This window comes from Mus musculus, chromosome 1, assembly GCF_000001635.26.
Source record: "Mus musculus strain C57BL/6J chromosome 1, GRCm38.p6 C57BL/6J".
Taxonomy (NCBI): domain Eukaryota; kingdom Metazoa; phylum Chordata; class Mammalia; order Rodentia; family Muridae; genus Mus; species Mus musculus.
In genome coordinates, this window is record NC_000067.6 from 34,788,034 (window position 1) to 34,811,646 (window position 23,613).

The 23,613-nt window shown below is 50.7% G+C and overlaps 1 protein-coding gene and 1 long non-coding RNA gene across 18 annotated transcripts in view; one reads left to right on the forward strand and one right to left on the reverse strand.

Annotated features, from left to right (window-relative positions):
• Gm32790 overlaps positions 1–4,520 on the reverse strand; it is a 44,282-nt gene extending 39,762 nt beyond the window's left edge. For all 6 annotated transcript variants that reach the window (XR_865335.3, XR_865334.3, XR_865333.3 and 3 more), the window contains exon 1: positions 2,757–4,520. This is a non-coding gene — a long non-coding RNA (predicted gene, 32790). The remainder of the gene's footprint in view (positions 1–2,756) is intronic.
• The window catches only part of Arhgef4 (Rho guanine nucleotide exchange factor (GEF) 4), a 134,806-nt gene that overhangs the window by 110,085 nt on the left and 1,108 nt on the right, over positions 1–23,613 (forward strand). For 7 of the 12 annotated variants that reach the window (XR_003954968.1, XM_030253604.1, NM_001368773.1 and 4 more), the window contains 9 exons: positions 5,193–5,329; positions 16,881–17,060; positions 17,923–18,102; positions 18,282–18,461; positions 19,026–19,258; positions 19,609–19,738; positions 21,664–21,795; positions 22,278–22,521; positions 23,053–23,130. Coding sequence is in view for 10 of the 12 variants with exons in the window: in XM_030253604.1 (XP_030109464.1) it covers positions 5,193–5,329; positions 16,881–17,060; positions 17,923–18,102; positions 18,282–18,461; positions 19,026–19,258; positions 19,609–19,738; positions 21,664–21,795; positions 22,278–22,521; positions 23,053–23,130 (1,494 nt within the window). In the remaining 2 variants the exon portion in view is untranslated. Of the gene's footprint in view, positions 1–5,192; positions 5,330–13,629; positions 13,969–16,880; positions 17,061–17,922; positions 18,103–18,281; positions 18,462–18,990; positions 19,259–19,608; positions 19,739–21,663; positions 21,796–22,277; positions 22,522–23,052; positions 23,131–23,613 lie in introns of those variants that run through there. The other 5 variants (XM_030253603.1, XM_030253613.1, XR_003954966.1 and 2 more) reach the window with 4 other exon arrangements.

Consider the following 23,613-nt stretch of genomic DNA (forward strand, 5'->3'; position numbering starts at 1 on the left):
TTGTATGACTTTCTGCCTGAGAGGGTCCAGAGGTGGCCAAAATCCCAGTCCCTGTAGTCCTGGCACTAAGGAGGCTAAGGGAGCAGTTGGGAGTTCAAGGCCAGCCTTGCCCATTTAGAGAGGCCCAGCAGTTAAGGAGAATGAAATCATGTCATTTACGTAAAACTAAGTACAACTGCAGAGCATTGTATCACAGGAAGTAATCCAGACTCAGAAAGATAAGTTTTACACTGGACCCTTAGGAAAAAAGAAGAGACATGAAAGAAGAGAGAGAAACAGGCTCTGTGTGTGTGTGTGTGTGTGTGTGTGTGTGTGTGTGGTGAGAGAGAGTGAGAATGCATGTGTGACTGTGGGTACTCTGTGAAGGGATAATAGGATCAAAGTATCCTATAGACTTTAGGAAAAATGAGACAGAAGCAGGAGAGATAGCAAGCATGAAGACCCAAGCCTGATTTCCAGCACCCATATTAACAAGGCTAAGTATGGTATGAGGAGGTAGCAATGCCCACGGTCCCTGGGGCTTGCTGGCCAGCTAGCCTAGCATACTTCAGGCCAGTGTGAGGCTGTCTTGAAGGAGATGGGCTGCATTCCTGAAGATGCCAGACAAAGTTATCCTCTGGCCCCTTTCATTCATTCATTCATTCATTCATTCTCTCTCTCTCTCTCTCACACACACACACATAAATCTTTCATTCAAATAATTGTGACATGCTTTGTGACACTGCAGAAATGCTCATCAAGTCATCTTGTGGCCAGGCTCGTCATCACAGAGAACTGCAGTGTTTGCTGGAGCTTGTAGTTTGGGAAGCTAACTACAAGCACACTAACTGCACTGTGCTGTACAAGCATGGGCTCTAGAACCCTGTGCTACAGGTCGGCACTTGCCATTCCGGAAAATAAAAAAGTCATAGTCACAACAAAGTTTGCAGCGGAGAGCAAACACCGTTCTAATTCTTGGCATGCTGAATCTGTCTTAACTTAAAATTCCCAGGTGTCGAAAGTCTTGCTTCACTTATGACTGAAGCATGATACTTCCCATTGCTGCCTGTTTGTGTGTGTGTATGTGTTTGCAACCATGGACATGTGCACAAATGTACTCATACATGTGTGTGCACACTCATGTTTAGGACAGAAGACAACTTCAGGTATTGTTCCTTGGAAACTTTCTACATTTTTTTTAATGACTTTTTTTTTTTTAATTTTAGTCCTGGGGAGGGTGTGTTGAATGGTATGTTTACGAGTGCAGGTTCTCACAGGGCCAGAGGCATTAGAATCTTCAGGCTTACAGGCAATTGCTGATGCTGGAGGTGGGCACTAGGAACCCAATGCAGATCTTCTGCAGGAGCAGTATGTGCTCTTAATCACCGGTCCATCTCTCCAGCCACCGGTCTTTGGAACACGAAGCTCTCTCCCGGATCTAGAGCTTGTCAGTTACTCTATGCTGGCTTATAGCAGTACTTTCATGGTCCGCATGGGGTGGGGGTGGGGGGTGGGGGAGTGTTCTTCCCCAGACTATCCCATTTAACTCCCAAATAAAAGACGCAAAAATCTGGTATTTTTATTAACAAGCTGTAAACCTAAACTGGGCAGGTCTGAGAGTAACTGTACCCAGCTAGGCCGTTGATAATCAGGTGAATGCCCTGCTACTTGCCATCTCAGTCTGCTTTTATTGCATGTGTGTCTTTAAGGTGATTTTCTCTAGGCCACATCCTCGCCGTTCCTCCTCGTGGCCCAGGCTGCCTCATGGCGACCGCCTGCTTTCCTCTTCCCTTCTCTTCCTCCTCATGCTCCCTCCCTGAGACCCCCTCCTCCATCCAAAGTTCTGCCTTCCTCTCTCCCCTGCCCAGTCAATGACTCCAGCTTGTTATTATCCAATCAGAGATCATTGGAGAGCATTCTTTCAGCTCATTGGTCAACACAATGTCCATGTTCAGACTGCAACCTTATTTTAGGGCACAGAAATCAGCATCAGAATACACAGCACACAAGACCAACCCTGACACTGGCTGGCTAGCAAGCCCTAGGGACCCACCTGTCTCCACCAGCTCTGGGATCACAGGTGTGCACCATTGTGCCTAGCTTTTTCGTGTGTGTGCTGGGAATCAAACTTAGGGTCTCATGCCTGTGCAATATGTGCCTCACCAACTAGGTGGTTGTCCCAGTTCTTGGGAGTCACTTTATGAAGTAGTTGGGACATTATAGCCCCATGTTACAAGGTTGAGACTCAGCTCCCCCAAGTTCTTCACACATGGCGTTGCGGCCCCAAGCAGACAGCTGCAGCAGGAAGAGGGGTCATGAACAGTGTAGCTGAGGTAAGGGTGGCATTTAGCTGGTTGAAGTTCACTTCAGTGTGATGAATGATTTTCAGGGTTTCAGAACCACCACGATTATGTCTCTCCAAAACATTCTCATCTCTTCAGATGTGAACCTCCAGAGTCACCACTGGAGTTAAGAGGGCTTGCTACTGTCGCAGAGGAGCTGAGTTCCCATCAAGGAGCTCAGAACCACCTGTAGTTCCAGCTCTGATGCCTCTGGACTCTGAGGACCCCAGCATTCAAACACATGCATGCATGTGCACACACACACACACTCACACACACCTCGGTGGCCACTGAGCGACACTTCCCTATCTTCCCATCCCTGACTCCCTGGTAGGCTCTTATTTATTTTGTGCTGTGACGCGTTTGCCCGTGTAGATACCATGTAAGTGGCACCATCCAGTATAGGTTCCTTTGTGTGTTACTGATCTCGCTTACCTCGCTGTTTCAAGGTTCATTTCTTCTACAGGCTGCACAATACTGCGCTGTCTATGCGCTCATCCTCCATGCCCAGCCCTCGGCAGTGGGTAGCTGAGTTGTTTCCCCTTTTGGGCTTTTAGGAATAACGCTGTCACAGGCCTTGGTATACAAGTGTCCATCAGAGTCTGATTCCATGTCCTGAGGGCATATACCAGGAGGTGTGTCAGTCAGTGTTTTCAAGAGAAACAGAACTGATAGAATAAAGAATTTATTCAATCAGCATATGCAATATGGCCAGTTTAGCAACACAGCTGTCTCCCATCGGAGAGGTCAAGGACCCAGTGGTTTCTCAGCCCAGGAGGCGAAGTGCTTCAACAGTTTCAATCTGGCATGGAAACCTGGAGGGTTCCTGGAGAGGCACAGGAAAAGCTGGTTCTGATACCAGCGAAGGCTTCTGCAGCAACAGATAATTAACTCATCTGCCACAGGCAAGGCCAGTGAAACAAAACAAAACCTGAAAAATCTTCTGCCACGCTCCTTTAGACTCCTCCCACACTTGTCAGTGGGTCTTCTCCACCAGTTAAGATAATTCTGCAATGGAGCCGCACCACTCAGGAGATTCTAAATTGTGAAAAGTTGACATTTGAAACCAACCTGTGTAACAGAGGGTATACGGTAGATTGATTGTATGTGAACTACGTGTTGTGTCATGTGTGTATATGGCATATGTGTTTGTGTGGGTGTGTACATGCACAGACGAGGCCAGAGGCCGACGTCCAATTCTTTCTCGGTCAGTCTCCTTTTTGAGACAGAGTCTCTCTCTGAGCCTGGAGCTCACCAGTTAGCCAGGTTTCCACTTGCCTCTGCCTCCCAAACAGTGGGATCATAAGCATGGACCTCCGTGTCTGGCTCCCTTTATTTTACGTGATTCCTGGGGGTTCACATGCCTGCACAGGAAGCACTCTAGTTACACAAGCCTGTACTCTAGCTACTGAGGAATCTCCTCAGTACCTGTGCACTATTTTCTAAAGCACTGCACCATTCCAGCTCCATGTCACCCTCAAACCTTTCTCCACCTCTTATTAGCATCATTGTAACAACCCCCTAAGGATGTGGTGTGGGATAATTGTGGGGAGTGGTATGTGCACTGGAGTACAGTGTCCACGGAGGCCAGAAGAGGGCGGTGGTCAGACCCTCTGCATGCTGGAAATCCAGGTCATTGTGAGCTATTCAATGTAGATGCTGGGAACCTAGAGAGAGCTCTTAACCAAATCCAACATAAGTGCAGAATAGAAGTCAACACACAGAATCACAATCAATGAAAATTCAGAGTTATACAGCCTGGTCCCAATAGATACGTCTACAAAAACGCTCCTGCACCCAAGGCAGAGGGAACACTGCTGAAGAGGGGACAGAAAGATCATAAGGGGCAGAGGATCAGGGAGTTTGCTATGAGACTGTGTTTCCTAGTAATGTCAGAAGCCACACCCAAAAGTCTCGCCCACATGGCTGCCTAAACATGAGCTGAACAAGGACAGCACCAATAGACTCGCCAAGCTAGACAGGGAAAAGCCCGAGAGACCTCAATCTTCCACAAAGAACTACAGGCAACCGGGGAAAGCTGGGAGGGAGAGAGGTGTTGTTCCCCAGAGAAGAGAACACCGACTGGTTGTCCAGTTCTAGTCAGCTCTGCAGAGATGCATACAAGTAACAGTATACGGACTCCACAGGTTATACTTAGTAAATATGTATGTGTGTGTGTGTGTGTGTGTGTATACACACACACACACACATATATATATATACATATACATATATATATAATCACCTATGCATACAATAACAATGAAAAATGTCATGAATTTGAAGGAAAGCAGGGAGAAGTGTATGGGAGATGTTGGAGAGAGACAAAGGGAGAAAGCAATGTTATTAAATTATAATCTCAAAAAATAAAAAAATATATTTTTGCTTTAAAAATCATATAATGTGGATATGTGTACATGCACGCACACATACTCATTACCCATACCCATGGCATGCATATGTATGTGTGTTTGTGTGTGTATGTGTGTGAGTGTGTATATATATATATATAGTGTGTGTGTGAGTATTTCCTCAAAGATTAACTTTTCTTCTTTGGTCTTCTAAAGCCTTTTATACACATTGGTAAATGGCTTTTAACTGGACTCAGTCAGAGAGTTCTTAGATGACATGCCCCAGCAAACCCTGGTATCTCCTAGTTTTGGCCCAGGGCTAGGTGACTAGCAATAGTGATGTTGTCAGTGACTGAAGCATTCCAGCCACCAGGCAGGGATGGCTTGACTAAACAGCCCCTGACTTTCTCTTCCTCCCCAAAACATAGTGCTGCTTCTATAATCGCCCAGTTCCTTCGCCATGAGCTCAGCTCCACCTTCCAAGCTGACCTTCTGTGCCTGCTGCTGTGTCTCCTTCCAGGGATGCCTGACGGAACTCTGGACACGGTGTGCGCCGAGGAGACAGGCAGTGAGGAGGACCTGTATGAAGAGCTTCACAACTCTGGCCACCACTACAGCCACCCTAGAGGAGGTGGAGAGCAACTGGCCATCAATGAGGTAGTGTGAAGGAGGCTCAGCCAATGGAATGAGGGCCACATGACAGGCTCATGCGAGCCAGATGTGCAGTTGTGTTCAAAGCACACGGCACAGCTGGGGTGCACACAGGACCCTTTATCCTACGGCTGTTACCCCATCGTGAGGCATTTATATAGCGCCGCCGTGTGTTTAAGGAAGAACTTCCCTGGGTGGATCCAGGAGCAGGGGCAATGCCAAGCTGTAGTCCTAATGAAGAGAGATGCTTAGGAGAGGAGACCAGGACTTCCCTGCTACTCCAATTCAGGTGACATTCTGGGTAGACTGCATGAAGCAAGGGAAAACTGATAAGCTAGTTTCCCTCCTGCGGACACACGCTCAGAGTACTTGCTGTTGCCATGACAACCATGGGCCACTTATAGGTTTTGCTATTTCCTGGCTAAGCAGACAAAATTAGTGAGAGACTGCATCTGGGCAGAACCGGTTCCCATTACAACTCCTCCTTGTAATTTATAATTGACACATGTTGTGTATGCTTTATTTATAGTATGACATTTCAGTTAATATATACAGTACGCAGAGGTCAGATTATGGTAATGGGCATACCAATTACCTCGAAAGTTTATGATTTTTTTTGTATGTTGGAAACATTGAGAGCCTCATCCGTATTGTACAGCTCGTTCATATTGTACGGAGGACCACGTGTGCTCATGTGTGTGGAAGCCAGATCGCACCCTCAGCTGTTGGTCCTCAGTCACTGTATGTTCACTTTGTTCTTTGAGACAAGGTATCTCAGTGGCTTGGAGGTATTCAAGTAGGCTAGGCTGACTGGCCAACTATCCCCAGGGATCTATCTGTCTCTGTCTTGTCAGCACTGGGATCGTACATACACACCACCACAGCTGGCTTGTCTGCCCGCCTTCCCTCCCTCCCTCCCTCCCTCCCTCCCTCCCTCCCTCCCTCCCTCCCTCCTTATTGGTTTTTCAAGACAGGATTTCTCTGTGTGGCCCTGGCTGTTCTGGAACTCACTCTGTAGACTAGGCTGGCCTCTCGAACTCAGAGATTCTCCTGCCTCTGTCTCCAGAGAGCTAAGATTAAAGTCATGTGCCACCACCACTGGGCACCATGTCTGGCTTTTTACATGGGTGCTGAGATTTCGAACTCAGCTCCTCCTGTTTGCAAAGCATGTACTGTACGGTCTCCCCAGGCCTTTTGGGCAAACTCGATTGAACACACCAGGGCCACCCCACTTTGCTACAGTGATCTAGAGGCTATTATGCCTCCTATCCCGCTGCCCCCTCCCCTGTAGCCAGCAATTAACTAGCATTTCTTAAGACAGAATATTTGAAGCTTTAACTCTCCTGTTTCTCACTGGGGAGAGGGTGGGACATAGCAGTGAGCTTGTCCTGCCTAAGCATGAGCTCCTGTGTCCGGGTTTCTGCTTCAACAGAACAGAGGTCTTGCTATGGCACTGAAGAGTTCCCGTCAGGAGATGGTGTTCAGTTGGCTGTGATATCTGTGAGCAGATGACAACCAGCCCTGTCAGTGGGGAGGGGGCAAAGACACAGTTCCACAGTTACCCTCTGCAGCCTGAGAGGTTCCCCTAATCTTTTTAGGGACCTGGGCAGAGTTCAGGAATATTTTAATGAGGAAGAGAGCTGGTTGGTAAGAAGAAAGATACGAATAACCCATGGCAGGTGTCTCCTCAAGGGCAAGGGAAACCCACCATCAATGCCTTAGCTGTATGTGGTATTTTGGTGGTCCTGTGAATTACACCTTTTTCTTTCTTTATTTTTTTTAAAGATTTATTTATTATATATGAGTACAGTGTTGCTGTCTTCATGCACACCAGAAGAGGGCAGCAGATCCTGTTATAGATGGTTGTGAGCCACCATGTGGTTGCTGGGAATTGAACTCAGGACCTCTGGAAGAGCAGGCAGTGCTCTTAACCACTGAGCCATCTCTCCAGCCCCAGAATTATGTCTTAAAAGGTTACTAAGAAACCTTTTTTTTCCTCTTCCTTTTCTCCCCTTTCTGATAAGTGGATTTAGTGGCTCTGGGGATATGCTGGATGGAATTATAACCGGATGAGGTGAGGTCAGGAGCCCCGGGGTTGCACGTGGGGTTGTGAATGAATGAATTTGTCCCTTCTCTGTAAATGCAGTGTCTGGTGAGATTCCTAGAACACTGAGAAGGGAGCGAGGCTGTAGGTGGTTAACTGTGAATGGAGACGTTGCTCCCCTGATGGTGGGGATGGGAAGCTTCAAGCAGATCCCTGGGGGTGGGGCCCACCTCCTTTCTCATATCCCCTAACCCTCTCCCTCTTCCTCTCCTGCCTGAGACCTCTCTGAAATCATTGTTGAGTATGGTACCTTCTTTACACATAAAACTAAGTAGTGAGGTTCCTGGCCTCTTCTCAGAGGCCCAGATCTGGAGATCATTTTTTTTTCCTTTGTAATATATTTTCATTGCTGTGGCCTTGAATGGAGAAAGGCTTATTCGTGCAGTGGCGTCAGAGGATATAGTCCACAGTGGAGGAACAGCATGGTGGCTGGAAGGCGCTCATCTTGTCAGAGCAGATTCCCTCATGGCACCAACCAGGAAGCAGAGGGCCTGGGCTGGAAGCAGGGTCTGGCTAATCTCTTGAAAGTCCATCTCTAATGACCTACCTCTGAAAACCATGTCTCCCACCCTGAGGCTTCTAAAACCTCACTAAACAGTGTCAGCAGCCAAGGATGCAAGCCTAAGAGGGGAATTTCACATTCAAACCACTTCAGCTTTCATCCTATTTTGTAGTTTTTGGTTTGTGATACTAAAGGGTGAAGCCCTGGTCTTGCTCATACCAGGCACTCCTGTTCCACTAAGCCATATCCCAGTTCTCTAATAATGATTTAAAGGAGCCATTCACCAATGCTTGATGCAGAGCTTAGGAGATAATCCAGTTGGTCACATATTTATCTTACAAACACGAGGCCCCATGTTTGATACATAGAACCCATGTGAGAACTGGGTAGAGCAGTCTAAGCTTACACGTTCAGTGCTGGGGCTACAGAGACAGGTGGATCCCTGAGGCTCCCTGGTTAGTCAGCCTAGCCTACTTGGCAAGCTCTAGGCCAATGAGAGACTTTATCTCCAAACAAACAAACAAACAAAAAAGGTAGATAGCTCTTAAAAAAACACACTGGAGTGGGGCTGGAGAGATGGCTCAGTGATTAAGAGGACTGACTGCTCTTCTGAAGGTCCTAAGTTCAAATCCCAGCAACCACATGGTGGCTCACAACCATCTGTAATGAGATCTGACATCCTTTTCAGGTGTGTCTAAAGACACCTACAGTGTATTTACATATAATAATAAATAAATCTTTGGAGTGAGTAGGGCCGGAGTGAGCAGAGGTCCTGAGTTCAATTCCCAGCAACCACATGATGGCTCACAACCATCTGTAAAGCTACACTGTACTCATAAACATAAAATAAATAAATAAATAAATCTTTAAAAAGAAAAGAAAAGAAACACACTGGAGGGTCCTCTAACTTTTTTGGGGGTGGGGGGTTCGAGACAGAGTTTCTCTGTATAGCCCTGGCTGTCCTGGAATTTACTCTGTAGACCAGGCTGGACTGGAACTCAGAAATCCGCCTGCCTCTGCCTCCCAAGTGCTGGGATTAAAGGCGTGCACCACCACCGCCCGGCAAATGACAGTTCAGATGGCTATAGGCTGTCAAGTACTTCTAGGGATTTGATCCACAGTCCACTGTGGTCCTTTGGATCCATAGTAAGTGCTCTTAACAACTGAGCCACGGCTCCAGTACGCCCCCAATCTTTCTATCTGACCCTCATGAACTCTTTTGATGGGCATTCACATCTTTGTAAACAGAATCCAGAGATGATGGTCAAGCTACACTTTAGAGAACTAGACTGTCTTCCTCACCTTGGGCCCAGAGTCAGGATGGAGAGCATGGAGTAGACAACTGGACATTGGTTTCCTTCACTGGGATACAGGATGGCCAGGAAACTCCATGGCGACAGACTGGAAACAAGGCCATAGCTTGCTGTGGCCAGTTCTGAGTATATCTCAATAATTACAACCAGAGTGAAAGACCAGATCTCAGGGCTCTCTCTGGGCAGGCTCCTTGACTGCTCTGACATGCTGCAGTGCTAGAGTTCTTGTGTTCTGTAGCTACCCATTTCTTTCCCAGGTGAAATTAGAAAGGTACAGCTTGAGGTTTTGATCCCTGTGGTTCTAGACAAGGACTTCATGCACAGACCCTCTGGCTAAGGAAACCCCAGACCCAAGGCTACCATGTAAGAAGCAGGAAATCCTGAGAGAGGTATTCAGTGAGGCAGTGCAGGTGTTGTGCACACGTAGAGGGTCCCGTGAGCCACCACAGATGGTGTCCATATGCAAAAGACCTTTGAGGACAGTACAAGCAGTGTCCTGAGGAGCTCTGTAAGCACCGATTGCAGTTCTTAAGATAGTTCACATCTTTGTTGGCTGAAGGTCTTTCAGGGGACAGCAATCACGGGAGGTAGCCTCTTTCTCATGATGCTGTGGGCTGTACAGGGAAGAGGAAGTCTCCTCACCCATGCCTATTCTCCACAGAGCTCACCTCAGTGGAGCCACCACTCACCCATGTCCATTCTCCACAGAGCTCACCTCAGTGGAGCCACCACTCACCCATGTCTATTCTCCACAGAGCTCACCTCAGTGGAGCCACCACTCACCCATGCCTATTCTCCAGAGCTCACCTCAGTGGAGCCACCACTCACCCATGCCTATTCTCCACAGAGCTCACCTCAGTGGAGCCACCAGTACCTCTAGATCTTAACATAGAAAAAAAGGCAAGAAGAGACTCTCTAAATGGGACAGGAGAAAGGGCAGGGCCAGACATGAAGCAAGGCCCCCAACTTCCAGGGACAAACCTCAGGCTAGACAGCCCATCTAATTGTGGGTCTGGGGATATGGGTGACTTCTCTGGGCTCTGACTTTAACTGGAGAGTCAAGAGAGATTGAGTGCTTTCTGGCCTGCAAAAGGCATCAAGTAGACTATTGCCAGAAGTTCATTAAAGACATAGTTGATTGCTGATGATAGGCTAACTCCTTTGCCTTCCTCTAGTAGCCTCTTCCCACCCATTGGGCATTGTCTGTGGCCTGTACTGGCTCAGCAGAAAGCTTTGCTGGGGATTCACATGAACAAACGTTATCCCTAAATATTATTGGAGCAGGAGACGACAGAGGAAAGTTCAGCATCCTCAATGATGTTTGGCCTATCAAGCCATCACACACTCACTGTGTTTTTCTCTAGGCTGTAAACCTTTCACATTCAGGCCACCACTAGGGGGAAAAAAGGACTTGTCAATTTCTTTAAGACTTTTAAGAAGCATTCTAATGATGCGTTTGTGTTTGTGTGAGGGTACATACACGAGAGTGCAGGTGCTGCAAAGACCCGATGAGGACATCGGAGCTCCTGGGATGGCAGCTCGAGGTGGTTATAAGGCACTGAAAGTGGATGCTAGTAACCTAACTTGGGTTCTTAGCTAGAACAGTAAGTATTCATAACTACTGGACCTTGTCCTCAGCCCTCGGATTTCTCAGGATTTTAGCGGAGGGGAATCGGAACCCTCTAGCCAAGAGAGTGATGGATAATGTGGACCAGAGAGGCAGTTTGCATTGTGGGTACCTGAGGAACGACTGCTGCCCATACTCACACATATGTGTACTTACGGGTATAGTATAGGTTTGTCATATGTTGAATAGATGTGTCGCACATGGTCTGTGCACTTGATGTATGTCAGCCAGTGTGCCTGCCCCAGCATGCAGATGTGTGGAAGGCAGAGTCCTTCCTGCAGAGAGCTAACTATGCAAGAGTGGGTTGGGTGTGTGATGCCTGTCTTTCTGGGTACCCCAAGGAGCATGAGGAGGTGTGGCACAGGGTCTTGTTCTTTCTGTATCCCTCTCACATACTTGTTCCTGGCGCCTTGGGACTGCCCAACTGCTGCAGGATGACTCAGCAAATGAAGCAGTTAATTGTCCTTGGTCCCTGCAAGTGGCTCTCTCCTACAGCACTGTCCTGTGTAGAGCCTTCTCCAGATGCCCATGGCTTAGGCCTGGGCATGCCTGTGCTTCCTACCCTGCCCAGCCATGCTAGCATTGGCTGTAATGCCTGTTACCTGGCCCGAGTCCATCCTCAGTGGGAGGATTTTTCCCTGACTGGCAAAAGTAGGCGATGTTTGTCTGTGGATCTTTAGATCTCCCTCCCTTTCTACCATCACCCAGCGTGGCCTCATCTCCCCATGCTTCAGTTCTATTGGTGTGTGCAATCTAGGGAGAGGTAGAGGGGAGACCTAAGGTGCAAACACCTTACTACCTGTGCATGGCTGCCTGTATCCTCTGGGCCAGGCCATGGCTAAGAATTCCTTCTGGCTCCAGCTGATGCCCACACAGATGAGACCATTGGAATGCCATGGTTCCCTTTGTTACATGCACACACAGCTGATGGGATCTGCTCTGAGGTGGATGAAGAGTACACACAGCTTCTAGGTCATGCCGCTCAATGCCCAAACTAGAAGCAGACAGACACTAGAGGAAAGCCACAGAAATCATCCTCCAAACTTAAAGTGCAGACAAGAGGGCTGCCAATTATAAGATCTGCAAAGCAGTGGGATTCGAACTTGTAGCAGACACTGGGTCTCCCAAAGGTGCTCCGCACCTCTCCCCCTGGCACTTTGTGGCACGTGTGAGGGTCCCAAAGGACCCAAGACCAGCCCACTATAGAGTCAGCTGTTCTCTGGCTCCAAGTGTCTTTGTTGTCCCACAGGACTCCTGTGATGATAGACATACTAGACCTGGCCTGGTTCTCATGCTTCCCAGCCTGAAGGAGGAGCACAATATCTGTTGGTGCCTCATTGTCTTGTGCTCACCCTTGTTGGATAAACCAACTGCCTTGATTGTTCGCCGAGACAGGAAAGGAACATCTGTAAGACCCTCAGACCACTGATGCCCTAGGAGCCCAGACTGCAAAGCCAGATGGTGGCCACACTTGTAAAGCAGTTCTTCTTCATTTCTAGTATTACCCTAAACTATAGAACTTGGGGCCCAGCCTCACCCACCTCAAACATCCATGTCTCCCTTCAGCTCTCTCTTGTTAGTCTTGCCACCTTGATACTCCAGCCTAGGGGCCACTTCTGGGGGGGGGGGGGCTGAGCCTTTAAACTCAAGCCTTTTTTTTTTTTTTTTTTTTTTTTGGATTTATGTAACCCACAGAGTTGTCCCAGTCATACCCTGAGCTCTTGGGGTTCAAAAAGGTAGGAGTCCCTGGGCAGGGTGGTATTCTTAACCTGGCTCAAATGCAAGGGCCTTTTGTCCTATTTCATGCTCCAGATGAGTCTGTTTCAATCATGAGGTGAAGCTCATGCCCACAGCTGGGTCTGGGCCTATCTGGGTCTGGCATACCCTGGATCTGAGGCAAGCAAACATATACTCACCTCAGATGGGATACCGAGAACAAAACAAAGAAACCCTAGTCTAGCATAGTTATCAGTGAGCATAATTGGCTCAAAAGCAGGTGCATGACCTAAAGGCCCAGCATGTGTGATGACTCCCTGGATTCATTCCTGAAGCTCTCTACAGGACTTTTGGCAGCCCAGTGGTCAGAGAGTCTCTTATCCTCGGCAGTTGTTATTCCTTATATGACCCTGGGGAGGAGCCTTGTGAATCCTGTATGTTTCTGGAACGTTTTTGAGAACTGTGTGTGAGTTGTGTGTTTACTAAGTCTTCTCAGCACTGTTTTGCTGGGTGAATGTGTAACAACTAATTGTCTGATGTTTCAGAGGCACACTTACTCATCTGTGAATGCTAGATGATAGCCTTAGAGCCCCAGAGCCATATAAACCTAGCATGGGCAGCACATACACGCAATCCTAGCTCTGAGGAGCCAGAGGTAGGAAGATGAGAAGTTCAAGGTCATCTATATAAGAGAAGTGAATTTTAAGCCAGTCTGGACTGTGTGACAAAACAACTGGGCTACCCTTGCACATAGCAATCTTGCCACACATTATTAGACTCAGGGACTTCCTGAGTCTAAGTCCCAGGGTACACCCACCCCCTCCAGGATTTCCATGGTCATCTGTGTATCTGGTCAGGCCAAAGCCAGGAAGAAACATTGTGCGGGACATTAGTCTTTGACCCCCTTCCAGGGAAGCACCCTGGGCAGATCACACAGCACCCAGAGCTGCAGCAATTAGCAGCAAGGCGACTTTAACAAGTCCCCTCCCACCCACCCCCTCTGCAGCACCTTCACCCTGCTTCCCCTAAAGCCTGGGTTGCAGCACACTCAGCGAGCTGTGAGGGAGGAGCTAGGAGGGTGAGCGCAGGCAGCTCCGCCTCCTTTCCGGCGCCTCCGGCTCCAGCCTTGAGCTGGGATCTCCCGGCGATAGGAGCCCGGAGGTTGGCCGGGCGTGATGGCCAGGCCTCCGCAGCCCCGGCGTGGCCCCGCAACGCCTGGTGGTGCCCTGCGCGCCCTGCTGCGCTGCAACTTGCCCCCGGGCGCCCAGCGCGTGGTGGTCTCCGCTGTGCTGGCGTTGCTGGTCCTCATCAACGCCGTGCTGATATTCCTACTGGCCTTCCGCTGAGCTGCGCGCGCCCGGCACCGCGGGGGAACCGCGCAGGGTGAGTGGCACCTTCCAGCTGCTGTCACCGCACGAACGTGGGGGATGGGGAGACGACGACTCTCATTATCCCCATGTGCTCTTTTTCAAGGCCGGTCTGGGGATTCCCCTCCACCCCCGGGGATGCCATCCTGAGGGTAGCAGAGGGGCGTGGTGGCACACGTGCCCAAAAGACCTTTCATCTGCCCTAGAGGCTGGGAAGGAGGGGGGTGGGACAACATGGCGGGTCTCTCTTAAGATGCAGAGGAGCTCTGACCTGCTGGCGGAGGCTGTCTGGAAAGGGTGTGCATGGGAGGGCAGGGCATGTATTGTGTGGGTGCAGCAAGAGGCCCGTAGAGGGTATCTGGGCTCCTCTGCACGTGATACCGAGATTTTTGTTATTTTAGGCCTTAAAAAGTGCCAGTCAGTCTCCTAGGGCAGAGCTTCTGCTGCCTGACTTGCAGCAGCCACTCTGAACACACCCTCCCACCACTTCCGGTGCTCAGGGACAGCTTGGTGGGAAGGTGCCACCACTCCACATGAGAGAGGCATACAGGACGTAGGAGGGTAGTAGGGTGATATGCTAAAGGCTGTGATGGTCCACAGGGCTCAGCTTGAGGCATGGCCTGGAGGCTCTACCCTACCCTTAGAACGAGTCGGAACCTCAAGGCACAGGAAGGAATTCTGCCCTTGCTCTTGGCTTATCTTAGTCCTGAATTAACCTAGGCAGTGGAACAAACCCCACCTGCCTCCAGATAGCCTTCCACCTTTGAGGCAAGGAGCCAGGCAGGCACCAACTGGAACCCTATCTTTGGCAGCTGCTGCAATGCCAGGTTAAGGAGCAGGTGCACCTGGTGGGACCCACAGGGAGGGTGGCTCTGCAGAGAAATGAACTTAGCTGCAGCTGGGGTTCACCTCCGATACCCTATAAAATGTTTCTCTTGGAGCCACAGTTTGGTTTAGCAATGGCATGGAAATGGTTTGTTTTGGAGCGAGAGCTTGGTAGAGCCTTCCATTTGTGATGCTCATGAAGGGGAGATTCCGTTTACTGGGGTCCCGATGGGAGACAGACAGGGGAGTCCGGAGGATTTGCCAGACACAGCAGTGTGCCTGTCGGGTGCTTTCTGTGCTTGGAAACAACAATGAAGATCAACACCTCCTTCCCAGGCCTACAGGCTTCTACACCACTGGGCAGGAACACGGTGAGACTTGTCTCTATTGCCGCTCACCCTGGTCTCTACCTCTGTCCCCCAGTGGCTTTCCCAGCAGCAGAACAGGATCCATACATGTCTATAAGCACTGGAGAAGGAGAGGAAGGAGAGGCTCTGCCTGCCAGCCCGCCTCTCTTCCTCCCTCCCTTCTTCTCAGTGCTTGTGCGAGGGAAACCAGGGACAGAGGTACCTCACTCAATTCATACAAAGCAGGAAGCTGGGCCATGTTGAGTATCTAGGTTGCTTCCTGAAATCTGTAGCCGAAGTTCCAGAGCCCTGGTCAGGTACATTCCCCTGTTCTTTCTCACTGGCTTCCACTTCTTTCTCTACATCCTTCAAGGCTTCGCACGACAGTCTACTGCAGAGGGTGCGCTGGCTCCTGGCCTGCAGCAGACTGGCTCCTCCTGTGGCCTTGCTGAGTCCTCCTGTCTTCTCCCACATGTGTGGCAGCCAGAGTCATCTGCAGAAAGTCATTGTTACAGAGGCAATGATTCCCCAGAGGTTGGAAGTCTGCTGTCCCCAGGAACGCTCAGAGCTCTGTGCCGGGATCCCTGTGTGGCGCTGGGCAGAGAGACCTCTAACACTGAATCTGGCACTGGGGTAGAGATGCTACACATTTTCCTGGGAAATACCCCTTCCTGGGCTGATTCGATATGGAAGCACCCAGAGAGGCCAAAAGGGGAACAAACAAGGATATAGAGCAGCTTAGCGGTAGGATTGGCTGGGGCGTGTGTGTATGTGTGTGTGTGTGTGTGTGTGTGTGTGTGTGTGTGTGTGTGTGTGTTTGTTTGTTTGTCTTGGGGATGTACAGTCTAGTTCTTCTTTGTTAGGTTGGCCAGGAAGGAGGCCACATGCATCCCACACACTATCTCCTGCCTTAGGCACCAGAGTCATTTATTCTTAAAGCAGAAAGAAACAGCCTTCAGAACAGAAAGCGGGGAGCCAATGGCTGGGGGGCAGAGTTCCAACCATGAAGGCCACCTGGAAGGGGCCAGGGGCAGGCGACACAGTGGAGAGAGGAGCCTCACCAGCCCTCTGAGCAGAAAGAGCCCAGGACATAGAGCTGTCCGGTAGCAGATATTTAATCTCCTGCCTGGGAAGGAAAGGAAGGCAGATAGAAAGATCAAAACAGCCCTCCACGTCTCAGTCTGAGAAGGACCACTCCTCAGCTGGTGCCTGGGCTGTAGTACGGAGCGATGGTGTCATATGACTACTTCTGCAAGGGGTTAAAGAAGCATACAAATATGACCCAGCTGCCGTGGTGGGCACTGTCATTGGCAATGCAGCACTGTTAACTGGATGACCTCACAAGCCATGCAAGTCCACAAGATCCTGCAGAGGGAGCGACTCCATCCTCCTCCCCCTTTAAATGGCTGCCTAGGAGAGCAGGTAGTAGCTGCCAATTGCCATGTCCCAGTCCTAGCCTAACATCTCAGGGTAGGACGTTGAAGCTGAAGCCATAAACTCAACCAAGCTGAAGGTGTGGCTGAACAGAGAAGGGGCCATGACAGTCAGTCCCATTTTGTGTTCTCTCATTGAGCTTCAACAGTCTAGGCATGCCTTAGGCATAGCCCTGCGTCCAGAAGAGCTGCTGGCCTGGAGGGAAACTTCATTCATTTCTCTGTAAAGCAGGCCAGGATCCCTTCTAGGGCTGCTGGGTATGGAGTAGAGTAGGGTAGCCCTGCCTCACTGACCTACTGGCCTTGACACTCTCTCTCTACAGCTCATCAGTGATGGCAGTGTGGTGTGTGCTGAAGCCCTGTGGGACCATGTCACCATGGATGACCAGGAGCTGGGCTTCAAAGCTGGGGATGTCATCGAAGTGATGGATGCCACCAACAGGGAATGGTGGTGGGGCCGAGTGGCAGATGGCGAGGGGTGGTTCCCTGCCAGCTTTGTACGGGTACGGCTCCAGTCTGTACTTTCCTAGGGTGGGGGTGGGGGTGGGGGTGGATTGAAGACTCTTGGCTCTGCTCAGAAGTCTGGGCCCCAAACAGCGCTGCAGTCCCAGGCATGGGGGGTGGACCGCACCCTCTCTGTTTGCCTCCAACCAGATGGGTATAGGATCAGAACTGTGGCACAGACATTCAATCCCCTGCTTGCCAGCCCTCTAGGGCCACAGAGAAGAGCAGATCAGAAATGTAAGAATATGATGCTTCAGAATTCGACCACTTTAATGCATCACTAAGCTAGACTGTGGGAACCGTGGAACACACACAGCCCTGAGGGGTAGAAATATGGGAGGAGGCATAGACAGCGTGATTATACCCAAGAGAACAAATGACCAGTTCCAATCTTAGGCTGCATCTGGTCACCAAAGAACTCTTGATTCAGACTCCCAAAGGTCAGGCAGAGGGAGAGAATTCCCTGGTTCTCGGGTACTCCAGGGCAGAGCCCCAACCCCTACCCTTTCCTAAACTTACAGGCTAGTGATCTAGCATGGTCTCTACCTAGGCACATGAATTCTTACACCTAGATGCCCTAGGATGAGGTTTGGTTCAGAAGAAGTCCCTAGTGCTTTGCTCCAATCCCTGATGAGAACAAAGTATACCAGAAGAGTAAGACAGTAGCTGTGGCTATCAAACTCACTATCCCCTGCCCCGGCTTTTGCGTCTAGGAGGCAGTTGCAGGGAAATTGTGGGTGTGCCCTTGGACCTGTGTGTCCTGTGGCAGCTACTGGCCTCAGCTTCAGATGACCTAGAGCGGAGTTCAGGGACTGACTAGAAGATGGCAGGGGTTAATCTGCCTTGCGTTGTTGTCTAAAGCTGCGCGTGAACCAGGATGAGCCCGCGGATGACTATGAGGCCCCGCGGGCCGGGGCTAGAGAGGCCGATGACAGCGGTCCAGAGGCTCAGAGCTGCAAGGACCAGATGCGCACAAATGTCATCAATGAGATCCTCAGCACTGAGCGAGACTACATCAAGCACCTTCGCGACATCTGCGAGGTGAGGAAGGCAGGCAGGGCTTGCTTGGAGAAGTGAGGGTAGTGGGCTGCGCAACTTAGGCTATAGGTTAGAATGGGATGGGCGCGGTCAGAGGGCGTGGTACACTGGTGCGGAGGGCGTGGCATATAGTGGGGTACACAGATGGGTCCCCGAGAGCTTGGCTCCGCCCCACCCCCCAGGGCTATGTCCGCCAGTGCCGCAAACGGGAGGATATGTTCAGTGAAGAGCAGCTGCGCACCATCTTTGGGAACATCGAGGACATCTACCGCTGCCAAAAGGCATTTGTGAAGGCTTTGGAGCAGAAGTTCAACACGGAGCGGCCACACCTGAGCGAGTTGGGGGCCTGCTTTCTGGAACACGTGAGTGCGCCTGGACCCATCCCGCACAGGACCCCTAAGCCCTAATAGGCTGCAGTGCCTGGCCCTCCCCTGACCCCACCCCATCCCTACTTGTCTCTGCTTGGCATCCTTGTGCTGTCCCAGGCCACCTACTCTTCCCCCAGAATTTTCCACACCAGGTTCACAGATAAGAGCTACTAGCCTTCCTGGGCAGACTGTCTTGTCCTCTACTGAAGCAAGTCGAGGGAATCTCCCCAGCTTCCAAGGCTCTTCCTGTTTAGCTTTGATAATCTTTTTTGAATCACCACTGATTTCATTCAAAGATAATAAAATAAAAACAGAGGCATGATCGGAATATCTCATAGAAGCCCTACCAGGAAAGTCCAGTAGCTCCAAGGATAGGCAGACACATCACAGCTAATTTTTTTCCATTCCCGGAATGACTACATAGTTTGTACCCAGCGAAGTAGATAGAACCAGCGCCTATATAAAATGCGGAAGCTCCTGACCCTCTCACCTTATGGCTGTGGCCTGTTGCCTGGGGAAACAGGAGACAGCCATCCTGACCTCCAGCTGTGCCCCCAGCAAGCAGACTTCCAGATCTATTCTGAGTACTGCAACAACCACCCCAATGCCTGCGTGGAGCTCTCCCGGCTCACGAAGCTCAGCAAGTACGTGTACTTCTTCGAGGCCTGCCGGCTGCTGCAAAGGATGATTGACATCTCGCTGGATGGCTTTCTGCTGACCCCGGTGCAGAAGATCTGCAAGTATCCCCTCCAGCTGGCGGAGCTGCTCAAGTACACACACCCCCAGCACAGGTAGAGGGCACAGGGTGGGGAGGGGAGCTGCCTGAGACTGCATGCCATCAGCCAGCACACTGAGTTATTTGCAGCGTGGGTACTGTTTGCAGAATGCTGGGTACTGCTTGTAGGCACTGGGAAACAGCTTAGGGTAAAGCAAGGCCACCACCTTGAGCTATACCGGAGTAGGGAAGTAGTACATTAGTAGTACATTAAACTGTTATACCTGGAAGTTATGCAGGAAAGGAGGGCTACTGTACTTAATAGGTAAGGCTGAGGGTAACCGCACATGGAATGGCCTCTGGAGACTTTACAGCTCTTCCTGCCCTCCAGCTTGCTGCACCCTGCTTCTGTCTGTTCTGCCCCAGGGACTTTAAGAATGTTGAAGCTGCCTTGCACGCCATGAAGAATGTGGCCCAGCTCATCAACGAACGGAAACGAAGACTTGAAAACATCGACAAGATTGCTCAGTGGCAGAGCTCCATAGAGGACTGGGAGGTGAGGGCCCCGGTGCCCAGGAAATCCTATGGGGTCTTTGCTTGAGAACTGTTCTTGCGCAGAAGGGATGAGAGGCGGGAACCCACTGCACTCCCAGGAGCTGCTGTAAGACAGGTTCTCTTGCACTGGGCCTCTGGTGGCGCCTCCACTTTGGCACCTAATGGTCTCCTTCCTATGTGCAACTTTTCCAGCCACTGCCAGCCTAGGGACAGCCCTAACCCAAGGAACTATGTGTCTAAGACACGCTGATCTGTTTCTCTGCCCCCAGAACAGGCTGGACTGCTAAGTTTTAGATAACTTCTAGAACTTTCTTTTTAAAAGATTTATTATTATATCTAAGTACACTGTAGCTGTCTTCAGACACACCAGAAGAGGGCGTCAGATCTCATTACGGATGGTTGTGAGCCACTACAGATGGTTGCTGGGATTTGAACTCAGGACCTTTGGAAGAGCAGTCAGTGCTCTTAACCGTTGATCCAGCCCAGCTTCTGGAACTTTTAACAGCTGAGTTTAGAGCCTGTGGTGGGACTAGAAATGGATGCTCACTTTTTCTGGGTTGCCCATCCCCATGTATCCGCCAGGAAGCAAGTAAAACTGATGCCTATGCATCCCTGCTCCTTAAAGGCATGGGGTGGGAGGACGCTGCCCCTCTGCACACAGCCATCCGCCACCTCTGCTCCCTACCCAGATGGAGCTGTGCCAGCTGTTGGGATGAGAGCATAAGGGACGCATGGAATAAGGCACAGGAAAGGAGAGAAGTAGAGTCCTAGGCCCTGTAATCGCACTGCGTCCTAACCCTTGGGTAGAGGCAGCAGGACAGTGCAGTAAGCCTGGTTCGGAGTCCATGCCTGGCCAAGGACTGGAAAGCAGAGTCATCCCCATGTTGGCATGGATGGCTGCCAGCAGCTCCGGCAGGTCAGTTTCAGGTACTAAATACATCTAGCTGCAGGGGCAAGTTCCTGCCAAGCCGAATTTTTCTCTAAAGCATTTAAAAGACAGGGTTGAGCCATGTCCAGAAGCCTGTACTTCTAAGAGCCACCTTCCAAAAGGAAGAGCGGGGCCGGGGCCTAGGAGTTAAAGTGCCACCTTGATCTGCATGCAAGCAAGAGGACCTGGATTCAGATTCCCAGCATCCACATTAAAAAAAAAAAAAAGGCGTGGTGATACACCTGCCTCTCACTCTTAGAGGGCGGAGACAAGATTCCTGAGACTTTCTGGCCACCCAGCCTAACTGATTTTATGAGTTCAGTGAAAAGACCTTGCTCAACGAATAAGGTAGAGATGGCTTGGCAGGTAAAGGTACCTGCTGCCAAAGATGCCGAAACTCATGCCAGTCTCCAGGACCCTTTGGTGGTGAGGATCCTGCCAGGGGTTCTCTGCGCTCCACACACTTGCATGTGTGCATGCACCGCCCCCAATAAATAAATAATAAAAGTTGTTTTTTTTTAAAAAGGTGGAAAGTCATTAAGACACCTGATTGCTGTTGACCTGTTCCTCCACCATGCTCATACATACATACAAGCACACATGAAGACACACACGTAAACATGTGGGCACACAACACACCACGCAAAATGAAACCGTAAAATGAACTTTAGGATTTTATTTAGCTCAATAGATCAAAATATTTCAACTGTAACCAACAAACATTTTTGACAGTTTCATACTCTTTGAGAAATTACAGTGTACTTCAGCGACCTCAGATCCCCAATGCTCGCCAGCCACCGAAGGCTATGACGACAGGGGTGGCTATGACGACAGGGGTGGGTCAGACCTACCTTTCTCTCCTCCCGCAGCCACACTTGCAAGGCTGCCTTTGGGCTTGAAGAGTGTTCCTCTTACCTTGCCCACTCGCCCACGGAGGCAGGAAGTAGAGCCTAAGGTTGGGCACACTTCCCTCATGGCTCTCCTTGGGGTTCACTCAGGGGGAAGACCTTCTGGTCAGGAGCTCGGAACTCATCCACTCGGGGGAGCTGACCCGCGTGACACAGCCTCAAGCCAGGAGTCAGCAGAGAATGTTTTTTCTCTTTGACCGCCAGCTCATCTACTGTAAAAAGGTATCCGAACCACCCTGCCTAGCCAGACCAGTCTCATGGAGTAGAGCCCCAGTCGGGCCCTTAGGATAGGCTCTCCATGATGAGCCCAGGGACACTGGGGGTAGCTGTTTGAATAGTGTGCTGTTGAGAACGTCCCCCTCCCCCCGACCTGGTCACTGTCACTGCCCACTCCTCAGATCAAGTCTCCCTCTGCAAGCCTTTGCCTCTGTCTCATGATTTCTCTGATCCCAGCAGCCTCTGGCCTCCTTACTGCTAGCTTCTGCTTCTTTCAAACCATGGCACAGTGGCCCCATGCACGAAGCCTTCCTTGTTCTCTCTGCTCTCTCCTGCACCATATGGACCGCTGCTTTAGTTTCTGAGGCTTTCTGCCCACCAGACCATGTGCACCTCAAAAGATTAGACTGTCCTGTCAGTCAGTGGCCTGGAGGGGAGGTGGGCATGGACCCTGGACATGAGCCAGGGCTCAGGGCAGCATCTGGCAGGATCTGCTTCGCCGGGACGTGCTGTACTACAAGGGCCGGCTGGACATGGATGACCTGGAGGTGGTAGATGTGGAAGATGGGAAGGACCGAGACCTCCATGTGAGTGTCAAGAACGCCTTCCGTCTGTACTGTGGTACCACGGGGGACAGCCACCTACTGTGTGCCAGGAAGCCAGAACAGAAGCAGCGCTGGCTGAAGGCCTTTGCCAGAGAGAGGGAGCAGGTGCGGCTGGACCAGGAGACAGGTGGGAGAACCTGCTGGGCCTTGCCTAGCCACTGGGGCCCACCCCCGCCTGGTAGAAATGGCCATTCCTGTGGTCAACCCTATTGACTGAGTCTGATGGGAGTAGCTCACTATTATGTGCCCATGTTGAGACCTGGGGGAGCCCCTTCCCACCGAGCCCTGGAGAACATGGGGTGGGTACTAACTAGAGAAGCCTTTCCCATCCTTTCCTGTTCCTTGGTCACCAGCTTCATGCTTTGGTTTGGTAGCCTCTATAGGGGTGAAGAAGCTAGGTATTAGAGAAGTGGGAAGGGGTAGAGTCAGTGGCTCTGGCAGAGACAGAAATGAGACAGTGGCTCAGGGAGCTTCGTTCTCTCCCTTGGCTGGCAAGACAGAATGGATGAGCAGGTGAGGGAAGTCCCTGCCATGCCAGGCTGTCTCAAGCGTGATAGGAATGGGGCACAGGAGGATAGCACCTGGACTAGAAAGCCCTCCAGGGAGGCACATGAGCAGCTGAAGGCAAGGTGGGGTCTCACATGTGTCCTTCCTCCAGGCTTCTCCATCACCGAGCTGCAGAGGAAGCAGGCCATGCTGAACGCCAGCAAGCAGCAGGCCACGGGGAAGCCTAAAGGTAAATGGGGAAGCATCTTACTCCCTGGGCAGTGCCAGCCTTGACTGCGTTTCCTTCTCCAAAGCAATGGCAGCTAGCCATCCATATCCCTGGAGAGGTCCACTGGCCACCCTTTACAGGCGTCTGTTTTCAAGGGTGGTAAGAGAGATGAGAGAGATGACAGTGTTTGCTTGACTTCTCTGACCTCCAGGAGACACCAGGAATTAGAGCTTACCTCCCTAGGCTGCTGATAGTGTGTCCCAGCCGCCTGTGAACAAGCCATCTCTCCCAACTTCATAGATAGAGGCAGACATTCCATGCCTTGGACCGTGGCCCTGGCCAGCCCTCAGGCTGCAGTAGGCCAGGCCAGGCCAAAAACTATTGATACCCAGGGATCGTGTGTGCTGTGGTTAGCCCCTTAGGAAGCAAGTCCTGTGTGGCTACTACTCTATGGAAGATCTACAGCAGAACCCACAAACAGGCCCCTTTGTCTGCTACCCTTGT